The sequence below is a fragment of the Calcarisporiella thermophila genome, assembly GCF_041956535.1.
Source record: "Calcarisporiella thermophila strain CBS 279.70 unplaced genomic scaffold VTP21scaffold_18, whole genome shotgun sequence".
Classification (NCBI taxonomy): Eukaryota; Fungi; Calcarisporiellomycota; class Calcarisporiellomycetes; order Calcarisporiellales; family Calcarisporiellaceae; genus Calcarisporiella; species Calcarisporiella thermophila.
In genome coordinates this window covers 401,542-424,872 of record NW_027192208.1, presented here as the reverse complement: position 1 = coordinate 424,872, position 23,331 = coordinate 401,542, and the positions used below count along the sequence as shown (strand labels likewise).

The following is a 23,331-nucleotide window of genomic DNA, read 5'->3' as shown; positions in this document are numbered from 1 at the left end:
TGAAAATACCTTTTGTTTTTTTTTGGTTTCGAACGATTTTTTTTCTATTGTTTTTAAGTATTTTTTAATGATTTTTGCATATTTTTTTTACTTCTACTTGCCTTTGCTTGCCCTCTATGATATGTAATAAAACTAAACCAATTTTTTCTTCACCCTTCAAATGCTCACGCTAAGGATTTTCAGTAGAGAAAAGCAGGCTATTGAGTTGAGTTGAAAGTTGAAGAGAGGAAAATGTATATAAAGCATGAAAAATTCCGTCATTGTATTCATGTGAAACCATTTTAGTTTATTTTCTCCACTACCGTTGCTTCCCTATTATATAACTCTAAATACATGGTTCAATATCCACAGTATTGTTTGTAATTTTTTGGTTGCAAATTCCTTTGCTTGTTTGAATGAATGAGAATAGAAAAATGGAATATCAATGGAGAAATAGATAAGTGTGATACTGAGAGAGTTATCTTTCTACCGATTTATATGGCCAATCTTACTAAAGAGCATGCATGGGGAAAGCATAAAAATTTCAGATTCCCCGCGTTTTCTACATTTTTCTATGTGTTTTCCCAATGTGTGCTCTTTGTAGGAAAGGGAAATTATTCTTCGTTGTAAGGGGTGCCTAAAATTGCCCCGAGTATCTATCTATCTATCAACAAGCATTTCTTTTTTAAAAGCAGAATCACAGAGAGACTACGAATTAAATTTGCACGATTTTGTTAGAACTGAGGATTGCTGAATAATCTTCCCTCCTACTGTGAGCCCGCCCTGAAATGCATTGCCATAGTTCACTCCTGCTTTTCACTTGGTAATGAATTGATTAGATAAGTGAAAAGAGACAAGAACACAGGTCAATAGAGGGTGAATAGCTGCGGCTTCCAGAAATTGCACGTATCATAAATGGAATAGTTTTCAATGGAGATGATTTTAATGAACATTTAGCCGTGGCCACTGGAAAGACCAAATTAAATTAAACAGCTTATCAGTGAGGAGCAACAATTAATGGGGATATGCTCGGGTCCGAACAGATTTGGTGGGACGAATTGGTTTCCATGACTGAAACCTTCCATTTTTAGCCGTGTATATCACTAGGTTGATCCGTGCCTTTAGCTTGCGCCTTTGCTGAAAACGGCTACGCGGCAGCGAGTGCGAAGAATACATCCCCTCTTGCAAGTGGATGAGCTTGCTTTGGAGCGTTTCGATACCGGTTGATTTTAGACTGGATACAGTCAACTTCTGAATACAGTGTAGAGCGCCATACACTTCCAGGGTGTTTCAATTATAAAACGGAGGCGCAGGAATCCTAAAGAGAATCTTTGCCACTAGGGTTGTATTGAGAAAAATATCGCATTTGTTCCACATTGCCATATTTTTGGCTAGTTATACACTGCTACTTTTATTACTGCTATTTATGATATTTTAATCACAAGTCGTAATATATATATATTTATACATATATATATCCGCCTATAGCTCTCCTCATTTACTACCTACTACGACGATGGATCCACCGCCCTCCCACATGAAAATTCAGCGTGTCCGCCAGGCATGCCATGGATGTCGCTTGAAAAAACAAAAGTGTGATGGTGACTTGGATGGATGCTCGCGATGCAGATTGGTTGGCATAAAATGCACGTATGGAAATTCTCTCACTCGCAGGGGCCGCCCACGCAGCTTATTTTTGCAACAGAACGAAAAGATTCTATTCAAAGTAACCCAAAATCAGGTGCAAAAGCGTGGGAGCTTGGCTCCGTTGCATGTCTTGAACTTTGACCGATACTTTTCCGGGATGGATGTAAGCTGAACTCTTAAAACTTTAAGCTGGCATCTCGGTAACTTTCCTATATTGACAGATTAGCTCATGGTATCCAGCATATTCTCCAATTCTATTATGGAAATGGGCAGAAAATTTGCATTTCTCCCGGTCACCCGGCACCTATTTCACTACATCTGAAATGCTCAGCTTAATTATCCAGAGGATGAGCTCACTAAGTGTAGCTGATCGCCCTTCGAAAGTTGTTCCGCGTTCTACCGCGAATGAGCCGAAGAAGTCTGAACTTGCCCTAGTGCTCTTTGATCACTTGGATCCTCTCAAATCCATCTCTTTCCAGCAAGCAATTGCCTTAATTAATGCATGGTTTGTACGGGCTGGATTTCCCACCGTCATATGCCGCAGCCAGATGATCCAAAACTATGGCACGCGCCAGATGGATCCTTTTTTATATGCCGCCTTTTTCGGTAATGCAGCACATATATCCGGTATCCAGTATGATGGTCCCTCCTCTGGCAAGCGTGGTTCACTCTTCATTGACTATGCATTTTCCCTGCTGGAAAAGCAACCAGACGAGGTTTCGCTCACCCGATTACAGGGGCTTTTCATTCTAGCCGGTCATATGATTGCCATAGGATATACAAATAAGGGACTTTTGCTAATGAAAAAAGCGATAGAAGTGGCAAAATGCTTGCGGATACCAGACCATGACTATGATGATTCACATGTGGATCCTATCGAACGTGAACTGCGGAATAATGTATGGTGGGCTATTCGTATTACTTCCTCCTGGGGACTCTTTCACCGCGGGAAGAGGGTGTTAGATGATCTCCTGCTACCTGTGAGGCTTCCTGTCAAGAGTGAAAATGAATCAGCGATATTCCTGGCTGATCGTAGTACCTGTTACTTTTCATTTCCGGAGCATGGCCAAATGATTCGCTCGTTTTATAACTGTGCCTACTTGACGCGGATTTTTACGAACATTTGGCAATATACTGTACCGGTCGTCAGCAATCACTCTTCCCTCTATCCACCGATATCCAAAACCGAGCATGCCGACTTAGTTCCAGGTCCTCCGCAAGAACTCGAGAAATTTATGTCTAGCTATTTGCACAAAACTATGAGAGAGATCCCAGGCGATATTGATCCAATGGGTGCGGCAGAGTTGTTGATCAACCTCAATATCCTCGTGATTCACTCCCATTTCCCCAAGGTTAACGACCATGATTTTGGTATTGAGGACGACATCCTCTTGGAATGCGAAAACGCCGCTGACGCGATTCTGGCTTTAGCCGAGCTTATCCTCAACAACCAAAATAGCCTTCCTTTGCACTCCGTTATCATACTTGGGCTAAATACAAGTGCATGTGTATATTCCTATGTAGCGGGATCCGGTTCCGAGAAGCAAAATCGAGAAGCACTGGTGAAGTTGCGAAAAACTCTACAGCTGCTTAAAGGCAATCGCATTGTGTACCATGACACGAACCTCATAGACACGCTCAAAGATATTGTTGCTCGTACAGAGAATGAGCAATTACGGAACTTGTATGAGAAACCAAACCAAATCCCACCTGCTCAGATCATTATCCCGCGTGTATATTTTAACTCTGTGGCCAATGTAGATTTGTCCAATGATTCTCCTCGCTATATAATAATGAAGGCGCAGCCGATAAAGAGTCAAACTCTGAAGCAACAGCCCTTGAATATGCAGGATTCCATTCTTACCTCCACTTTTCCGGTATCCTCAATGGAGACGCAATGTAATGTGGATGAAATTTTGGCCGCTTCGTTCGGGCTTTCGCACTCTCCCACAGACGCATTTAGCCACCTCTCATTTCATAGAGGGCTGATGTCGAGTTGCGAACCCCCTCAGCCTTCTAATTTAATCACTGAGATGCCTTTACCTTTGACAACGGCAATACCCACGCAGCCTTATCTCGACCCTTGTCCGGATTACCAGACTCCTATCGAAACCCCAGCTGGCTGGGATAGTGCCACCTATGACGGCCAAACGTCTAGAGAAGACGAAAATAGCATCAGCAGTGTCTCAGAGACCAATTTTTCACCCGACCCATTGATCTATTTTTTATCGCCTCTAAAGGGAAATATGAATCTAATGGGCGCACAGTCGACGGAATCTGAGGATCTTAAGTGGAAAGGATCAAGCTTTCTACAGGAGCAAGAGCTTAATGCAGGTTCGTATATTAAACTATTAAATTAACCATTAAACTAAAACTAGGAGTCTTTGCTAATCAGTTTTGATGCAATAATATCCGACAGGAATATCTTTGAATTATGGATCGAGAAGAGATTCAAAGCAGTTTTGGCATTTTTAGTATTAGCATTAGTAGCGTTGATCTTCTTTGTTTAGCGTTCTCATTTTCCTTGTATCATATCTATTATTTATGGCATTTGACCCTTTCCCCCCTTTTTCAAGTTCATCACTCTAATTCAGAGCATATAATTGGAAATGCTCATCGATGAATTTGCACGCGTGATTTATCCCAATTAGATGTTAATATGACTACAAACTTAGGGTTCTAATGATAATATTCAGCAGGGATTTGTTCAAGATTCAACCCATTCAACAAATGAGATTTAACTTAATTAATCCATAAAGCCATAGTCATGCTGTGCGTTAGTAAAACGAGGTGATGCTTGTCGTAGGTTCTATATTTTTTCTTGTTTCTATTTCCGTTTGTATTTATAGGACTGGATGAGCGTAAGATGTAATATTTTATCTGCAAGCACAAAAGATCATCAGATTGAAATTAAAAAAAATAAGTACAATTAAGAGCTAGCTAAAACTCAAGTCATATGCCATCCGAGAATAGCAAAAACTATTTGAATGCAATATCTTAAATAAAAAGAGATGTATGGAAATGGAGCAAATGAAAATACTCCTTTTGATGTGAAAATGCTATTTTAGTATGGCTTTACTGAAGGAGTCGTGGTTGGAGGGAAACAAAGGACTTCGTGCAATCCGGGGCCAAATACATTGGAGTAAGTGGAGCATGACGCCGAAGGGGAGTTTGTCGGAGGAGTGGGATAGCACAATACCTCATTCTTTCCAGGGCCAAAGGCGTTGGTGTATGTAGTACATGAGACCGAAGGTGAGGGAGGGGTGGTTGTAGGATAGGGTGACTGAGTAGGAGGATAGCATAATACTTCATCCTTTCCGGAGCCAAAGGCGTTGGTGTATGTGGTACATGAAACCGAAGGTGAGGGAGTGGTGGTTGTAGGATAGGGTGGCCGAGTGGGAGGATAGCACAATACCTCATTTTTTCCAGGGCCAAAGGCGTCAGTGTATGTGGTACACGACGCAGTAGGTGAGGGATTAGGGGGCTGAGTAGGAGGATAACAAAGAACCTCAGGCGATCCAGGTCCAAAGGCATCGGGGATTGTGCGGCATGAAACGGAAGGAGAGGGCGGTGGATAGGCAGGATTGTGTTTACCATTATGATTTTGATTCAGATTCCCACTTCCGGGACCAGTGTTCTTCGAGTTGGATACGCTATTCTACAGAGAGTTGAAAAGCAGGATTAGGACGGGTATGCTATTCATTACTCAAGAAAACAGCAACTTACCTCGGCAATTTGTTGATTGCCACCTACTTTATTTTTTCCACCTATACCAATATTTCGTCTTACCAAGTTATCATTGGATTCGAGGTTGGCAGGAAGAATCCCAGCAGTAACTGCCTTGGCGATCAGGAGAATCGTAGGTAAACTGATAACAGTAAACAACTTCATAGTGTATGAAATGAATTGTTCAGGAGAAAATTAAAGCTAGCCAGTGCAATCTCAATCCCTTTTTATAACAATTGAAAACATTTGAATATATATTTGCCAAATCTCCTTTAGAACCTATTTTAGAAATTTGGGTAAAACTGATGTTTTGTTACTTCGCCGTGCTTAAGTGCAGCTTGAAACGTAACCTATTTGTGTTCCTTTGCTCTAAAAATTGCCTTTAACTACCCGTGTGAACATGGTTATACCCGGATTCGGGAACTTTCTCTTCCCCGAACTTAGCCCAAAGAAGCCGATTATCAAAGAATAAACATTTGATCATTGGTTAATACGTTCAGATCACAAACAAAACACAGTGGGGAAAGGGCGAGATAAATCAAAAGAACAATAAAATATCTATAATTAGTGGCAGCAGGAACTCCTGTGCCATCAAGGAGACGACGATAAAGCATATATAGTAATACCGCTAAGATACACAAGCTTAGGCTGACAGCATTTTATTAAATAATACTAAACATAGACCTCATGCCACTAGCAAACATGAGATGGGAGAGAGTGTAAGTATACATCTGGAAAAGATCTAGAGACGCACTTTGCCGTTAATGATATCATCGTAGATAGCCTTGGTGAATGGTATGTATTCGTTCCCACACAGCCAATACAAGGGATCCTTGACTTTATCGATATCAATCCCTTCCTCGCGATAGCCGACTTTGCGTTGCTTGAAGGTGCCAGTAATTTCTAACTCGGGAACAATCCGCAGGAAATGAGGCACAGCATATCCGGGTAATATCTTTCTCAAGTGTTCAGCTAGTCCTTTGAAGTCAAACGTTTCTCGGTTGACCCTAATCGCCGCCATCCCGCATCGGCCCTCGTGACCTGGAACTAACACTCCATATACATTTGCTTCCTCCACACCGGGAAACTGTGATAACACGTCTGCCACTTCCATTGTGCTCACATTTTCAGACTTCCAGCGAAAAGTGTCTCCTAAACGATCGCCGAACCAAAAGTAGCCGTTCTCGTCCATCCTCAACAGATCATTGAACCGAAAATATTGATCTCCTTTTTTAAACACATTTTTTAGAATTTTCTTCTTTGTCGCTTCAGGGTTATTGTAATAGCCCTTAAAGTGACGCCTCGGGTCGCCAAATCGAATCTCCTGAATAAGCTCGCCCGGCTCATTGTATTGTGCTGGGATGCAGAATCCCTGTTTGTTACGCAGCGGTTCTTCGGTTACTGGATCGATTCTAATCAGCTGCAGCCCGGACTCCACTAGGCGAGCAAATGTCCCACGATGGCCAACGGCTCCTGCCCCCAGTGGGCCAGAATTAATGTTGAAAAGGGATACCGTCCCCTCTGTTGAAGCGAAATATTCTCCTATTATAGGTATGTTGAAGCGTTCTCGGAATTTCTCCCATACATCAGGGCGCAGCCCATTTCCCATTGCCAGTCGTAGACGATGGTTTTTTTCAATGGCAGGATTTGGGGGAACACTTAAGAGATACCGACACATCTCGCCTATATACTGCAAAAGATAAAAGGGTGAGCATAAGAAGACTATTCGAATTATCATTTATACCGAAAATTCAGAAAAAACAAAAGCATTACCTGAATTATAGTGCAATCGAATTTATGAATCTCGGGCCAAAATTTCGAAAGCGAAAACTTTTTTGTTAATGCAATTGAGGCTCCTGACAGCCAGGATTGTAAAACAACAATTAGAGCTAATTAGATGAGTTAATTGTAGGTTAATGTAGGCTTTAAATCCTCATATAAATATAATTAACTTACAAGCAGCGGAATGGTAGAGAGGCAAACAGCAGTAAATTCTGTCAGTCTCTCGAATATTAAAGATCGATGCCCAGACAGCAACACCCACTAATATAATTAATACTGTTATATTTGAATTTCATGGAAAAGAAAAGTGGATAGCCTATTTACATGTTGCACGTCCACATTGGATTATGGCAGGCTTCAAATATTCAAACATTAATTCCATGCAAGGTTTCCAGAGAAAATTGGTACTTACTTTAGGCATCCCAGTGGTCCCGCTCGTGTAGATCAATACCGCAGTATCATCTTGTTTCGCTCCCATCCGTAGCTCTTTTGGTGGTGCAGTCTTTGGGTACTGACTTAATAATTCATAGGTTAAAGCTTCACAAAAATCTAACTTTGAGTCTCCGATGCTGAACACTTTAATGTTATAGTCGTTAGTGATTATGGGGTTTATTTCGGCAATATTCTGAAAGATTTCGGGGTCAATGAGCAACAGTTGAGTCATAGAGGTCTTAAGCGTATGCAGAAGTGGTTTGTCCCGGAGGTTATAATTGATAAAAGCGGGAACAGCACCAATCTTGTTGAGGGCCACCCAGCAGACTATGAATTCAGGTTTGTTTTGCATGAAGAGCGATACTACATCTATATAGCATGATTACATAGCGTTAACGAAGCTATATCCCCATCAATTCAATGTCACAGAGAAGTCCTACCTCCTTTTTTCACACCTTTAGACAGCAAAAAATGACTCATCTGGTTAGAAATCTGGTCTATATCTGCATATGTGTAAGACTTTTGCTCGTAAAGCAAAAACACCCTGTTCGGCGTAGCGGCTACCCGCTCAAGGAAGCGATTGCAAAAATTTAGGGTTCCTTCCTTCTCGCTCTTTTTATAACTATTGTAAGTTAAGAAAGAAGAGGTTATATCCAGAGTTACATACAAAAAGATATAAGAGGATATGAGGCATACATACATAGATGTGCCATATAATAGTGCCTTCAATTGTCGCAAGTCAGCTGATATATGGAACTTGGCATCAGCATACATACCAGCTGCAATCGCAGCAGCTGTCCCAAGGGCGAGTATTTCGGCTAGTTTTGATAGATATATGAGCTTTTTATTCCATATTCACTCTTACGAAGAAGGAGGTGAACCTCACCCATTTAAAGAAGCTTTAATACAGAAGATATAGTAACAACGGGGATAAATTGTATACGTATTGAGTATAAAGAAAAGAGAAAAGAAAAGAAATAGATATAAATTGGAAACAAAATACGCGGTCAGTGGGAAAAATCTGGGGTTCCTCGGAATTGGCGTATCATATGACTATACCGACCTAAATCCGAAGACACATTCGGAATTGGCTATCGAGTCCCACATTTTCATCTTTTTTGGAAAAATTACTCCTATTTGCTGATTTCCCCTTGATTTGTTTCGTCGCGTAATTGCCTTAAAAACGGTATTATCGCAGTTCCTCCAGTTCCTTGAGCATTATCCTTATTAAAGATCTTCGCCTGGATAATAATATAACGCGTAACTATTTGCACATGATAATCACGAAATGCCTTAATATTCTGGATGCATTTATTGTATTCCTCTACTAAATCTTCGCTCATTGATTTGTGAACATATTCACGAATATACGGATGCTCCTCTAGTTTTTCTATAAACTGCCGATGAGCACCCAACATATAACCTCGCATTTCAATCAGGGTGGAATTTCCCTTCGGCTTCCCATTTTCATCATAGTGAATAACGCCGAGACCAGCATCGAGCGCTTGTAGCAAAGAACTTTGGGCGGCCGTAGCACCCACGTATTGTCGATATTCTCCCATAGATCCTTTCCCGCCTACTCCGGTGTATAATAAACCCTTGGGAAATTTAGTAGGGTCATTCCAACCGGAAATGTAATGACGAATTCTATTGAAGAAGAAAGAGGGTGAGAGATTATCGTACATTCGGGTGATATTCTCTGACATCCTTAAGATTGCTGCACTGATTCGTTTCAAACAATGAACTAGCTTTGTGGCATCATTTTGATGAACAGCCTCGATTCCATCCACTACTGCTGCAATAGCGTCGGCTCCTGCTGCTTCTACTGATACCGTGACATGGTAGAACCATGCTTCCTCCGGAGATCCCATAAATGTGTGGCGTATAGTGATATTCTCAATGGTCGCTGGAGCATTTGGGTCTCTTAGACGACAGTTCCATGGGCCAAGGACGAGGTGATTGGAAATTGGGTGCATTCCCAGATGGTCTGCAACTTTAACAATGGGAACTGCGATCGCTGCAGGTAAGCTCTTTAAACATAAGAGAGAGTGAACCAACTGGTCGCAAAATCATAGGTATAATAAGCTTCTACCTCTGTCGGAGTGGTTTCGCCCCACACATACGCATGGGTTAAAAAGGTAAGAACGACAAGTGCTCTCTTGTAATCTTTCGCCGATTTCAGATGCGAAATATCAAGTAGTGGGAGCTACAAAAGAACAATTAAGTTAACATCCATTCTCTTATCAAGTATTGTGCTTTGGCAGTGACCTGATCTATCCTCTCTCGAATCTTCTTATTCTCAATCAAAACCACAATCTCATCCAGAGCTAAATCCAAATATATGTGTATTATTTTCATATAAGAGGATTTTATTGGATATCCTTACCCAGTTCCCATGGTTCATAGTAGGAATCGAGGCGTTCCAGGTCGAATGAAACGAACCCGTACTTACGAGATATATCATAATCTTCAAGATGTATTGCCATCTTATGAAGAGAGCAAATGTACTTTAAATTTCAACTCTTATACTGTTATGCGATGGAGTACAAGAGTCATAACTCTAAAAAGCATGAGTCATAAGTTGGCACATTGTAACATTCTAGTACCTTCCTATAAAGTGATCTAATTTGTGTCATTAGATGACGTAATGCTTAATAATTCAAAATAAATATAGATTGAGCCAGACGTGTTCAAAGTTATTATACACCAGTGGTTGTTTTATTTCGGTCGTATAGGCGGAATTTTGTGAACGCCAGCTAAAGAAAATCTATTTGAGATAACTATAATTTATTTGACTTTATTAATGTGAGATTACCCCAACACTCTAGGGTAGTAATACTCCAATTAGATTCTTTCATTCCCGATCCTTGCAAATAATACCACCGTTCAATTACATAATGCGCGCGATAAAATATTAAATTAAATTTTATAAGTTCACCAGATTAACAATACTGACCTGGGGGTAAGATATATTAACCGATTAAGGCACTTTTACTACAGTACGAGGTTAAAAATCGTGTATGGGTGGTATGATGGAAATTTTTGATTTGTGGGATATTTGCAGCATAGTTTGTTTGAAAGATCTCTTATGAACTGGGTATAAGGTAAGGGTAATTTCTCACATATTTCTATCTCGAGGAAAGTATCTGTTTGTAGTAATTTGCCGCATACCTATATAAACAGCGAGATTTCAAACAAACACAAAAGAGAACCAAAAATTTCAAATCAAAAAGTTCCCCTATTATGAAATTAAGTGCCTATCTCATTTGCTCAGTATTTTTCTTTGCAGCGTCCTCCGCTTTGGCTTGCCATGTGCCAACACCGGTAGAAGAGGAGTACTACGATGTTACAGTTACGGAGACAGCTTTCGCTACTCCTTGAGCACCCAATTCTCTCTCACTTTACTTGTCTTTATACTTGTCAATGAATATTTTTTTTGGATACTTAGATCGATCCTTCAAGTTGACAATTAGATAGATAATATATATTATAAGTTATATTATCATTTCCATATTCTTGTTCAATAGCTAAATTCCTGTTATATGGCCAAATATCTTTATTTTTCACAAATATCTCGAAGCTGACGGAAAAATGAAATTTAATAGTATTTGAAAGAACGAAAAATTGAAAATCGAAAATGAACAAGGGTAATGTTGATACCCTGAATACATTTCGAAAACAGCAATAAAGTTGGTTACATTTTATACAAATTGTATACCTGGCGATCTCTAGAAACACCTATTTGTTAGTCCTCATCTCAAGTCGTTTCAAATTTGCTACGTTAGCTAGCCAAAAGAACTTAGTTGAGCTAGCGAGATAGAGAAATATAAACTTGAAGACATGCAATCGGATTAAGTTGAACAAGTAGAAAGATTTATCGATGAGATAGAAAATCCAATGTATTAATTATGCTGAGATGTCTTCTTACCTGGTACTTATAAATTTTTATAAATTAAGTTAAAAAATACATTTTCTTCGATAAAGATACCGACCGTCTGTAATGGTGATAAAGGTTGATGAATTGTCTCTAATATAATATTTCTGATTTTTTACAAAGTATTTTATACGCGAAAATATTATATATTATATTATATATTTGCAATTTTCCGTTGAGAGTATTATCTTAATATTAAATGTTATTCAAATCATTAATATATTCATTCACATCATTATAAAAGACGCTTGAGTGTATTAATTTTATTGCTCGTCTAGAATAGATATTAGGAGGAGTTTGTGACTATGCTCTCAGAGTTGATCTCTGTGAGACGCCCAAATTTTTGGTGTTCCAATTGATTTTTGCTAGAGTACATTTCAATAGTATTTATTATTGAATATTTAGGCTGTGACAGCGCCTAGATTATTGTATACAAGGTCATATCCAGTAATCGCATCCTTGGTTGCAATTTCTTTAAGGTAATTGCGCATTGAAATAGGGTCACGAGGCTGAACAGTAAGGAAATAGGCCACTAGACCTGCAACATGCGGAGAAGCCATAGAAGTGCCCGAGATGGTGCTGGTACCACCGTTGTTCCAGGTTGAAATAATTCCTTCTCCAGGGGCAATAACATGAACACATCGACCATAGTTGCTGAAGCTTGCCTTACGGTCACTGGAATTGGATGCTGCAACGGAAATAACTTTACTGGCACGAGCAGGGGAATAGCGACAAGCGTCCGAATTATCGTTACCAGCAGCCACCGCCATATGAAGTCCGGATTCAACCGCCTAATTGTCCCCAAAAAAGTTAATATAAATATATGAATCAAAATATGTACGTCTTCTCTTACTTTGTTAACAGCATCATCAACAGATTGAGATGCACCTCCTCCAAGTGACATATTTCCAACAGATTTGCCAGGGTTATTGGCCTTCGCATGGTCAGCTGCCCAGTTTACTCCGGCAATAACGTTACTGTTTTTTTAATAAAATATTTTTTAGTGAAAAACCAAATTTTGCACTTTAAAAAATTATATTACCTCCAGGAACCAGATCCATTTCGATCAAGGACCTTCACTGCAATCAACTTGACTTTCTTAGCTATTAAATTGATCATAAATAACTAAAAAACTTAGACACTGAGTTTTCCTCAAATAGACTAACCAACTCCATATGTTTTGCTTCCAATAGTTCCAGCAACATGGGTTCCATGACCTGTAGTTTGAATTAATATTGAATTAAATTTAGCAATCACAAAAGCTTGAATTGGGATATAAATACCATTGCCATCAGAGTCTCCATCGGGGGCGAAAGTTTTACCCCAGCTGGCACGGCCTTCAAATTCGGGATGACGAGTATAGATACCAGTATCAATCACGTAGGCAGTAACTCCCTCTCCACCCTTAGGATCATAGACATATTGAGACTTTGTGGTTGAATCGACTTTACGGTGTGAAATGCGTGCTAGACCCCACGGAGCACCGTTCTGGATATCGTTAATGGTAGCAATACCATCTGGTTCGACATATTTCACCTAGATTACATTTGCATTAGAGAACTGTAAACGTGCATTAATTGTGCTTCAATTCAAACCGCTGGATTCTGACGAATCTTCCTCAGCGTCTCACTGTCAAATTTTCCCGAGAATCCTTTGAAGCCGCCTAGGTTATAAATGTGCTTTACACCTTTCTGGACTCGTTGATCGGTAATTTCAACATTCTGATTTTCTTTGTACACAACAATGTACTGATCGGGTAGCAGCTTTGTGCCTTCTTTAACCTGGAGGAGAGGAGCCAGTCCTTCCTCGTTGTTAATATCAGCGGGTAGAGCTACAGCACCGATAGCAAACACACCAAGAAGGCAGCTGAAAATAATATTATTGAGGATCATGTTTGGAAGGAGGTAGTGAGTAATGGGTGAGGTATCCTGAGAGTGGTATTTATAGATTCTGCGGGATATATCAATTTGACCATGGATCACGGTTGCTTACTTTCTTTCATAGTTTAGTTGCTTTATCATACTTAGTATAGATGTTAACCGATCATCAACCATAAACACAATTCTTTATGCAGCTCTTTCTTAGGAAAATATAATGGATGCTGACTAAATTTTCTCTTTGATTACATTTACAAAATTGATTTGTGGGCCTGTGGCTTCCATATGCTTAATGAATCTGATTAAAATTATTCGCACAGTGGTCGATGCAGGGTTCTCACTGCGTTTAGAGAAATCCATTTAGTTCCAATCATTTATCTCAACAAATTTTAATATATTATTATTGATACGATAAAACCGTAGGCTGAGCACTTCTACAGAAATCTACCAATAATTGGGCCATTACTTTATTTATAGAGGCTGCGTTTATTTTCTCTACGCTATACCATAGATATAGAAAAACACATGACACAACTTTACCTGAATTTATTTCGTACTAACATACATTTGACGCTTCTGTGTTTAAAGGTAAGAATCACGTAAGCATTCAAATATAGAATTATTCATACAAAAAATGGATTTGCAATGGCCAAAATACAATGCTATTTAATTGAATAAGTTCTCAATATCGAAACTGTGATTTGATTAGGAATATCTGGTTAAAAGTTATTAAGATTTGAGACGTATCCTAAAAACGTCTTTCTTAAAGTTTCCAATATGTTAAACTAAATTATAATGTATACCTCGTTCTTTTCAATTAATTTTTCACCTGTATTGCGGGAAATATATCAGTGAAACAAACTATTATTAAAATAATATATTTTATAATCGTAGATAATTTCTGAAGCATTTGGCAGAAGTGTGCCACGTCATATTGAAAAGAAGCCTAAATCTCTCTAATCATGATTGTTACAAGCAAACTTTATATATAAAGTATGAATGGTCTATAATTCATAGAATAAATCCCTGGCTTAGATAACTAATCATAGCGTGATAGGAGTTTAATCAAGAGATGTCGATCTTAGAGTTCTCAACTTCTATGGAAACATACTATAGCCGTCGGTACCCTACAAGCCATAACACTAATCGAAGCTTCCTCTACTCTCTAATAATCTTGATTACATAGCTTGGCTTGATTTACTCTAACTTACATTTATTACCAGCGGTAGTAAAAAATCAATTTGTGTTGTCAATAGTGGTAACAATCGATGCTAATTCCGAAAGTCTAATTAAGACTATGGATTTAGTCATTTATTTGCATTCAAGATAATAAAAATATTCATTGTAGAGGAGTAAGTTGAATAAAAGAAAGGGTGCATAGAGGAAGTGACAAATATATATAAAATACAATCACAAGAATCTGTATCTCGATTCCAATAAAGGGATGGTATGCACATATCTAAAATGATACCGTTCTATTCGCGAAAAAAAGTATTTGATAATACATCTCCCTCACCTGGAGATTCTTCTCATTCGAATTAATATCCAAGCACCTAAACACATGCTCAGAGCACTAGCAAACGATGTAGCGTAAAAAACGTTGGCAAAGCACCCCCTCCCTAAATGACATCTCTCCCCTGCGCTTCCGGCATTATCAAACACTATCCCAAATAACAGATTAAAAATTACTCCACCAATGCCAGGGGCCCAAGACATCCAACCCCAGTTACGCCCAAAATGAGTGAGCCCATAAAGATCTATAGTGATAGCGGGAGCAACCGTGAATGTGGAACCATAAGCATATCCGACCGTTGCTGTGATGATAAGAAGGGCGCGATTGGAAGACGATACCAGAGATGCACAAGCCAGTTGAGCAAAAAACATCATTAGAGCTGCAAAAATGAAAAACCAAACACGCTCAATTTTGAATCGACGCTCGCATATATCAGAAACAAGACCCGTGAGAACCCGTCCAATACAGGAAAAGGCGGATAGGAGAGAAACGTGAAGAGCAGTTAAGGCGGAGACAGACAATTTGGATGAGGGGAAAGAGGTTACTTTGTCTGTGTAGAGTGCCTCAATTATGGCTCCAACGCTATTGATATACATCAGTCCCATGCCACATATAAGGATGAGCCCAGAAAAAAATATCCATGTAGTTGGGTTACAGAAAAATTCCTGCTGGTCATTTGGCTTGATAATATCCGTGTTGGGGGCGATTAGGGTGTCCTGCTCCACTCTCAAGACAACCTCTCTTTCTTCACACTCTTCATTTTCCCACTCAAGGCCCGATCGCTTATATTTGTTATCGTCTACTAGCCGTGTCCGTTCATTCACATCCTCTATGTCTTCTCCTTGTTCTCGAGTGCGAATCATCCCTACCATATTCACTAGGTTGATTCCCGCCAAAACAAGTCCTACGACCCATAAGAATTTAAATGCATCCAGCTGCCCATCCCTTCCTGTCATGAACCATATCCGCCCAATCTGACTCCAAACCAATGCTGATAAACCATATGCACCGATAGGTATGCCGAGTGCAAGGCCACGATATCGGGAACTGAAGTTTTTTGCCTGGCTGGAAATTGCAGCAAGATAGGCGCAGCTGCTACCAACCCCAACGAGAAAAAAGTAGAAAGACATTGAGAGGAAGGAGGTAGAGAGCGCAAATTTTTGAAGTGTTAAACTCATGAATATATAACCAGTGGCAAGGAAGAATGCGGCCATCAAGCATATCCTATGTCATGATAGAAACAAAAAAAAAAGATATAGGTTTTATAAATTTGGCATCAAGAATAAATCTCACCGACGATGTCCTATTTACCAACAGGTTACAAGTAAGAAATTAATACCTTAGTTGCTGTCTTGGGATAAAATTGGAATAAGCTACAAACCCCATTTATCAACTCCAGCTCCGATCAGTGGTGAAAAGACATAAACTCCCAAATCTCCGATCATTGCAACCGCATTTATTTGCGTCTGTACAAAGCGTGTGTGATTATAGCATATATTCTATTATCTGACTCTACAATGCTTACCTGAGTGTATTGTAATTCTTCAGCGATTATGTTGCCATAAAGACTGAACATGTAGAGAGTTCCTGCAGACGACATCCCCAGCACAGCGCAGAGGAATGAAATGGAAAGACGTAGATCTACCATAGTAGATAATTTTCTCATATTCAATTATGAATTATAGCGGGTATTAGACAGAAAGCTCTCAAGGCCTATATCAATGACAAAATATTAATTAGTGCACGTGAGTCAAAGCTGGTTTTGAATTCTATGACAACAGATTGGATCGAGAAGAAGCTCCGAATGTACTTCCAAGTTGCCCTATTAGTGTCGAAATGCTCTTATTGCTGAGCAGGTGAATTATGAATATTAGTATTCTTAAAAATAAAAAATAAAAATAGAGGAGCTATATGAAAGAAGATAGCAAATGAGAGCGCAATCAACAAGGTTAAAATTATAGCATTAAAACCTTAACGTAACGCTGAAAAAAAGTAAAAACAGATAAGAGCAGATAAAAGAGAAATGGTGAGGGCCAAAAAAAAACATATGAATTACAAAAAGGAGTAAATGAAATATCACAAATGACTCTAACTACAAAAAGAGGAAGAATTTATGAAGAATGACTTTCGGTTCAATAATACAAAGCTTGTTGGGGGTTTTGTTGCTGTTGTGGTTGCTGTTGTTGCTGCACAAAGCCATTATCACCTCCACTACCTCCTCCATAATCTCTGCCTTCACCGCCTTCCTTTAGTGTCCCAGCTGTAACTCTCTCAAGCCTAGTGGCCTAGCAGTATGGAAGTTAAAAATGCTTTAGCATCATTCATGTAATTGCTTGAAAAGTTTATTACCTCTCTGTATTTTGCTAGGTACAATTTCAGCGCTTCAGCATAATTTTCAAATCCCAAACTCTGCATCGCCCATAAAATATCCTCTCCATTAATTGTTTTCCTCTTTTCTTGTACACATCGGTCGCTCGCTTCACTAGTTATAAAAGCAATGAACTCAGAAACACATTCTTGCACGCATTCCTTGGCTTCTTTAGAGATTTTTGCGTTTTCTGGGAGCGCCCGCTTCATAATTCGGGACACACTATTTGTGAGAAAATAATGGTTATAATATAATAAATCGGAATATTTAGCCGCACTAGAAAAAATAAAAAAAAAAAATTTGAATACTTACTTAGCAATAGGCAGAAAGCGATCCTGCTCTTTTACATCATCATCACCTGATTGCTCTGACATTACAACAGAATAAATCGATTGATGGGTTTTTAAGAATAGATCAAATGAGAATAGGCAAAAATATTAACGAGACACTCTTTCGATCGCCGAGAGTTATATCGAAATGTGACTGCAATTCAGTTTATTGCCGCAATTGACGAGAACGATATAGGGAGAGTTATAGTCCACTTAAAAATACGAAAAACGTTTAAAGATATACACAACAACAATAACTAAAAAAATGGCAATGATGCAGTATTCACTAGATAAAGTATGCTAATAATATAACGAATTTAAGAAACAACTAAAATACCCGGATAGCATCATCCAATATTTTATCAACTTCACCCTCCAGCCCATCAAGTAAATTTAAACAGTCTACAAAAATCTCTTTAACGTCATCCCGAATCTTAATGCCATCTCTTTCCTCTTTTCCTCCAGGTTTTGTATTGGAAACAAGCTGGGCAGTTCCTCGCACAATAATCATTAAATCGTTCAGTCCAAATTGATCAGCGAGAATCCATGAATCTCGAGCAGAGAGTCGCTTAGATCGACGACGTTCTTTTGAAATGGAATTAGGGCGAGGGAATGCCAAAGTTGAACTATTTTTGAATGCAGATGTGACGTTATCAGAAGTAAGTGTACTACTCGGAAATGCGGGTAGTGAGTCGGTAGTGGTTGAAGCAACACTTGGGATTTCAGCATTTGTCGGATTAGAGTTCTGACTATCCGCAGTTACTAAGGTATCATTCGCATCCAGAATACGCTCAATATTTTCTCCTTCGTCCTTCGTTGAAAGAACATTCTCTGGGGAACTTTGGGCTACTTTCTCCTCTGCATATACTTCATGCTTCAGTTTATCTAGTAGTGCGTCTACGACTATTAATGGTTCGGTCTCTTCTACAGTTTTAGGACTTCCGAGAGAGTTGCCAGGGGTGGGAGGGAGGGGTGTTGTGGGTGGTAAATTTAGAGCTTTTACAGTTGGAATATCCCCAGGGACGACGTTTGGCATCATGAGCTGCGAAAAGTTGAGTGATACGGGAGAGGGCGGAGAAAGCGAGCCCGAGTGAGCAGTTGCAGTTGTAGAAAGCGAACTTGGACTAGGACTCCTTGGCTGCATACTTGCTCCATTCATATTACGCACATAAACTGCAGGAGATAATCTCCCTTTCAATACGCTCTCCGGGCTCATAGTCCTTTCCGTCGTCTCTCCGTATGGGCTCATAAGCTCTTTCCTGACTCCGCCTATGCTGCTAGAGTTGCTTCCCACACGGATTAAACTCAGGACAGCCGGAGAAATACGTCCTCCGTCATCCACAACTAGAGGACTTGGACTCATTCTTCGCTCCAGTTCCATGACCCTTACTCTTTCGTCCGGGCGCATTGGGTATGCACTGATTCTATTCCTTTTTCCATCACTTTCCTTTCCAATATCACCATCTTCATGTAGAGAATTTTCACGCGCGAGTCCAGCTAACGCTTCATCCAATTTCGAAAGTACATCTTCCGTTGGTAAATTTTCAGTTTGCTGAGAAAAGTTGAGGTTAAAATCGAAATCCAAAGCAGGTGGCGTTTGAGAACGATAGATATCAGAGTCGTTCGTAGCGTCATGTATTTTCAGGGTATCCAGCGATGAATTAATTCCTGCCTGCTGTTGACTTCCAGCATATCCTAAATCAAGATCAAGGCTTGGTGACATACTATGAGAGTGTCCATGTGGGGATACTCCTAAGCTTCTATCCAAATATGAGGGGCTCATTGAGCGTAATAGCGGCGTAGAAACATTGCTTTCGCCAAAGGTAGGAGAGATCGATTGTAGAGGAGGCATAGAGATATCAGGAGAAGGTTGCTGATGCATTTGTGGCTCTGAAATACGTCGCAGGAGGAAAGAAACGTCGGGATGATGTGAATAAAATGCAGAAAGTGATACATCAGGAGAGAAGTTAAATTCTATAATGTAAATACTGTTAGTCAGGCGCTCTTTATAATTTTTACAAGTCTAAATTACCTTTATCGCCTACAATTCCGACCAGCTTATATTCTCCTTCACTTAAATTGAATCGGGTCAGAGCCTCCCTAACAACTTCTTCTGCCACGACCTCTTTCCTAATCCTCAATATAGTCTCCATTGAAGTGAGGTTTTTCTCTGCCATTTGCTTGGGTATCGACATTGATACCCTAGAATCCATCCTGCTCTTCCAACTTGGGGGCATATCATGTGGTTGGAGAATAATACGAATATTGAATGGTCCATTCGAAGTTTTCTTATGAAGGAAAATTTTAATTTCATCGGCCCTTCTAGATATATCATCTGAGCCAGTGTTGCCACATAGAGAACGATAGAGGTCAAATAATCGTTCATCAGGCTTTACTGGATATTCCTCTACAAATTGGAATAAGTAAGTGATGAATTAATAATGTATGAAATTAAAGCAAGGTTAATCATTACCACCATCGGATTTCTTTAGACTTAAATAGTACTCGTCCTCAACTATTTCCCCATTTTCTGAGATACAAAATCTTGCCATTGCTTGCTGAAGTAGTCCTCTTCCAAGCATATCTTTTTCAATCAGTAGAGTTTTGTATTGAGCAGCTCCCCCGAACTCGACCCCTTCGCCAGCAAATACCCGCACTATATTTGAGCTACTACTGTCTTGAAGATCGACAGAATCCTGTCGTGAGGAGCGTGAGCCGCTGCTAATTGAATTGCTATCATCTTCTAAATATGCAGTAGAAGTATCCTGAGTTGGAATGGCACGCTTTTTTGAGAGACCACGAGAAAAGAAGCGTTTAAATGTGCTCTCCCTTCGTGAAGAGTCTTCTTTGCGCTCATCTCCGGAATGTTTTGAGTTCGAGTTAACATAAGTGAGAACGGGACCACTGGGTGTTTCAGCTAAATCTACTTGCGATACTGAGATATCCTCTGATATTCTGGCATTTTGTTCATTTCCTCTGAGATTTTCATCCATTGCGCTACGCTCTATTATTATTTCTTCATTCTTTTCAGCCTTGAATCCTTGTTGCTCTTCAATGTCATCCTCAATATCATATTCGTCATCTTCATATTCATCCATGAAATCTTGATCGCTCTCCTCCTCCTCCTCCTCGTCAGAAGAAACGACAGGTATCTGAAATGAGACCCCTTTGGTTGACTTACTTGGCATCGGCTGTTCGGGATTTGCGATTAATACTGGTAAAAGCTGTTGTAAATACTAAAGATCCAAAAAAGTATTAGAATTCAAATGTAGCTTCGACCATTTTATTTAGTAATGGTATTTTGATAATCAAATAATACCTGGACATTTTTATGCTTGTTGAGGCGTGCTAATCTTTCGTATGGAGTCTAAAACATATATGAGAGAAATGTTTACTATCCCCACTATTCATTGGTTCTCACCTCTATATTCTCAGCAGGTATGTAGCCGATCTCCTCAGTTCTTTCCACTTTTACTAGCCACCAGTATGAATTCGAGTCATCCAATAATTGAAGTTCTTCATCTCGTACCACTGTCACTTGCCCATCCACAGTAGCCACAAAAGGTGTAAGTGCATAGATCAAATTGAAATCGATGTTCTCGTCGGGTATAGATGGGGTAGAAACCTCGCTCTCGTATTCAAATTCATCCACATCTTCATTTATATACGTGGAAGTAGGAACATCGTCATCGGCATCTTCTAATAGCATTCCATCATAGAGAGTATCATATATACTTCCATTGTGAAGTGCTGCCGTATCATGTTGAGGATGAGTAGTTGAAAGGTTATTATAATGTGTGTCAACATGTAAAGTCTGGGTAGAATTTAGAGTCGTCATTGAGAATGCATGTGGCAATGCAAAGCTATACAAAAAAAAGGAGGTTGCTCTTGTAGTTAAAATGAAGGATACTTATGTAAAATTATAAGAAACAATAATTGGGGTATTAAGATGGAGAGAAAAAAAAAAGTGATGGATATACAAACCATAGTAGGTGGAGGTTATCTTAGTATATATTCGTGTATTAAAACGAAAAGCGATCATAATTGACATATTTGGAATATGAATCAATGCCACACAGTTTGGAATCGAATTGGACTCTGAGGCTTAGTTTCATCTATATATGAAAGTTTAACTTGCCACTTCGAGTACAATATCATATCAATTTTTATTCGTCTACTCACAGAGATGGAGGGGACCTTCGAGGAACGCAGTGCAACATCTACTATAGTGAATACGTCTTCTGTTGTATCACAATCAACCAATAACTCTGGTCTAAATGTAGCACTGTAAGTGTATATATTTTGATTAATAAAAAATTCTTATCTGAATACACATAATATATACTATTTTTCTTTATAAAAGACATCCACTGGCACTAATGAATATATCAGATCACTATACACGGGAGAAAGTACAAGGAAATGCAACCAATCGTGGTAAATTCATTTTATTTTTAACTTGTATTCTCGATTAAAATATTAATTTTCATTTAGTTTTCGGAGCGCTACTTGGCACACAAAAAGGGAGAGAAATCGAGATCTACAATACGTACGAACTATTATGTAAAATTATAGACGAGAAGATAGTTGTGGATCACTCGTTTTTTGTGTCAAGACAAGAACAGTGTAAATAGTATTTTTCTCCCTTTATGCCCACTCTTCTTAATCTCATAATTTTTATTAGTTCTGCAAGTATTCCCTGACTACGATTTCCTAGGGTGGTATTCTGTGGGTCAGACTCCAACTGAAATGGAAATGCACATTCATAAACAGGTAATTTCACTCTGTTGTATAATTTTTAAAGTACTATGACTAATATAGTTTTTAGATGATGGACTTTAATGAAAGCCCACTGTTCCTGCAACTTAACCCTACCCAACTTGTGGTTTCTTCTTCACGAAATCTCCCACTTGCGCTCTATGAGTCTACGATCGACATAGTAAATGGTGTTCCTCAGCATCTTTTCATTGCTGCATCATATCGTATTGAAACAGGAGAGGCAGAGCGCATTTCAGTCGACCATGTCAACCAGACAGTAAACGAAAGCGCAGGAGCTGGTTCATCTTTAATTGCGCATCTAGTCAATCAAAGAAATGCAATTGGAATGCTTCAGTCGCGCGTGAAGCTATTGCATGAATATTTAACAAGTGTTGAAAAGGGAGAAATTCAACGGGACCATGACATTTTACGAAAAATTAGCAGCCTGTGTAATCAATTGCCAACAATGGATGTGGATGAGTTCCACGAAGAATTCATGACAGAGTGTAATGATGTAGTAGTAATCACGTATTTAGCCGCTGTAACAAAAGGTGCAAACGCCATCAACGAAGTATGAGCCTCTTTAAATCTTTCAAGTATATGTACTAACTCGGTGCTGCCTTGTCATTTTTACAGCTCGCAGAAAAATTCAATCTTGCTGCAGGTTCTGGTCCTGGTCGCTCCAGACGTGGCTTCATAAAAGAACTCTAAGTATTAATTTCGTATGGATAGTAACCTTTTTCTATGGGTTGGTCTTTAAAATAAAGACATATTTTGGAATATTTTATCTCTGCGGCAAATATCCCTGAGAGGAAATCGATATTTCCAAATAGTATCAGAATTTGGCGGAGAAACAAGCGAAAATTAATCGGTGCGCAGCATTTTTTTTTTTCTCGCAAAAGCCGTTCTTTTGTTCTCACAATTAAGATAAAGCACTACTTAGCACACTTATATATTAGCATATTCAATTTGCTTCAAAATTCTCA

At 39.2% G+C, this 23,331-nt stretch overlaps 8 protein-coding genes across 8 annotated transcripts; 2 read left to right on the top strand and 6 right to left on the bottom strand.

Moving 5' to 3' along the window:
- Positions 1 to 1,495: 1,495 nt before the first annotated feature.
- VTP21DRAFT_3680 (uncharacterized protein) lies at positions 1,496 to 4,101 on the top strand (the record flags this gene model as incomplete). Its single annotated transcript, XM_069394009.1, has 3 exons — positions 1,496 to 1,789; positions 1,848 to 3,960; positions 4,046 to 4,101. The coding sequence occupies 3 exons, from the start codon at positions 1,496 to 1,498 to the stop codon at positions 4,099 to 4,101; spliced, it is 2,463 nt and encodes an 820-aa protein (XP_069249118.1).
- A 589-nt stretch (positions 4,102 to 4,690) lies between these two features.
- On the bottom strand, positions 4,691 to 5,517 carry VTP21DRAFT_3679 (uncharacterized protein; the record flags this gene model as incomplete). The annotated part of the gene is made up of 2 exons (XM_069394007.1): positions 4,691 to 5,284; positions 5,353 to 5,517. 2 exons carry the CDS (start codon positions 5,515 to 5,517, stop codon positions 4,691 to 4,693), a joined length of 759 nt encoding a protein of 252 aa, XP_069249117.1.
- Positions 5,518 to 6,094: 577 nt separating this feature from the next.
- Positions 6,095 to 8,673, bottom strand: VTP21DRAFT_3678 (uncharacterized protein; the record flags this gene model as incomplete). The annotated part of the gene is made up of 9 exons (XM_069394006.1): positions 6,095 to 7,042; positions 7,126 to 7,241; positions 7,309 to 7,395; positions 7,459 to 7,489; positions 7,547 to 7,935; positions 8,007 to 8,188; positions 8,267 to 8,384; positions 8,475 to 8,587; positions 8,630 to 8,673. 9 exons carry the CDS (start codon positions 8,671 to 8,673, stop codon positions 6,095 to 6,097), a joined length of 2,028 nt encoding a protein of 675 aa, XP_069249116.1.
- A 26-nt stretch (positions 8,674 to 8,699) lies between these two features.
- VTP21DRAFT_3677 (uncharacterized protein) lies at positions 8,700 to 10,052 on the bottom strand (the record flags this gene model as incomplete). Its single annotated transcript, XM_069394005.1, has 4 exons — positions 8,700 to 9,596; positions 9,659 to 9,772; positions 9,835 to 9,893; positions 9,953 to 10,052. 4 exons carry the CDS (start codon positions 10,050 to 10,052, stop codon positions 8,700 to 8,702), a joined length of 1,170 nt encoding a protein of 389 aa, XP_069249115.1.
- Positions 10,053 to 11,901: 1,849 nt separating this feature from the next.
- Positions 11,902 to 16,538, bottom strand: VTP21DRAFT_3676 (uncharacterized protein; the record flags this gene model as incomplete). Its single annotated transcript, XM_069394004.1, has 10 exons — positions 11,902 to 12,291; positions 12,354 to 12,477; positions 12,543 to 12,603; positions 12,667 to 12,717; positions 12,784 to 13,036; positions 13,096 to 13,428; positions 15,067 to 16,114; positions 16,184 to 16,193; positions 16,272 to 16,356; positions 16,416 to 16,538. 10 exons carry the CDS (start codon positions 16,536 to 16,538, stop codon positions 11,902 to 11,904), a joined length of 2,478 nt encoding a protein of 825 aa, XP_069249114.1.
- Positions 16,539 to 17,022: 484 nt separating this feature from the next.
- Positions 17,023 to 17,632, bottom strand: VTP21DRAFT_3675 (uncharacterized protein; the record flags this gene model as incomplete). Its single annotated transcript, XM_069394003.1, has 3 exons — positions 17,023 to 17,175; positions 17,240 to 17,480; positions 17,571 to 17,632. 3 exons carry the CDS (start codon positions 17,630 to 17,632, stop codon positions 17,023 to 17,025), a joined length of 456 nt encoding a protein of 151 aa, XP_069249113.1.
- A 283-nt stretch (positions 17,633 to 17,915) lies between these two features.
- Positions 17,916 to 21,425, bottom strand: VTP21DRAFT_3674 (uncharacterized protein; the record flags this gene model as incomplete). The annotated part of the gene is made up of 5 exons (XM_069394002.1): positions 17,916 to 19,561; positions 19,620 to 19,994; positions 20,061 to 20,823; positions 20,907 to 20,954; positions 21,009 to 21,425. The coding sequence occupies 5 exons, from the start codon at positions 21,423 to 21,425 to the stop codon at positions 17,916 to 17,918; spliced, it is 3,249 nt and encodes a 1,082-aa protein (XP_069249112.1).
- Positions 21,426 to 21,773: 348 nt separating this feature from the next.
- VTP21DRAFT_3673 (uncharacterized protein) lies at positions 21,774 to 23,056 on the top strand (the record flags this gene model as incomplete). Its single annotated transcript, XM_069394001.1, has 6 exons — positions 21,774 to 21,874; positions 21,951 to 22,024; positions 22,082 to 22,213; positions 22,272 to 22,360; positions 22,416 to 22,916; positions 22,982 to 23,056. The coding sequence occupies 6 exons, from the start codon at positions 21,774 to 21,776 to the stop codon at positions 23,054 to 23,056; spliced, it is 972 nt and encodes a 323-aa protein (XP_069249111.1).
- Between the last annotated feature and the right edge of the window lie 275 nt (positions 23,057 to 23,331).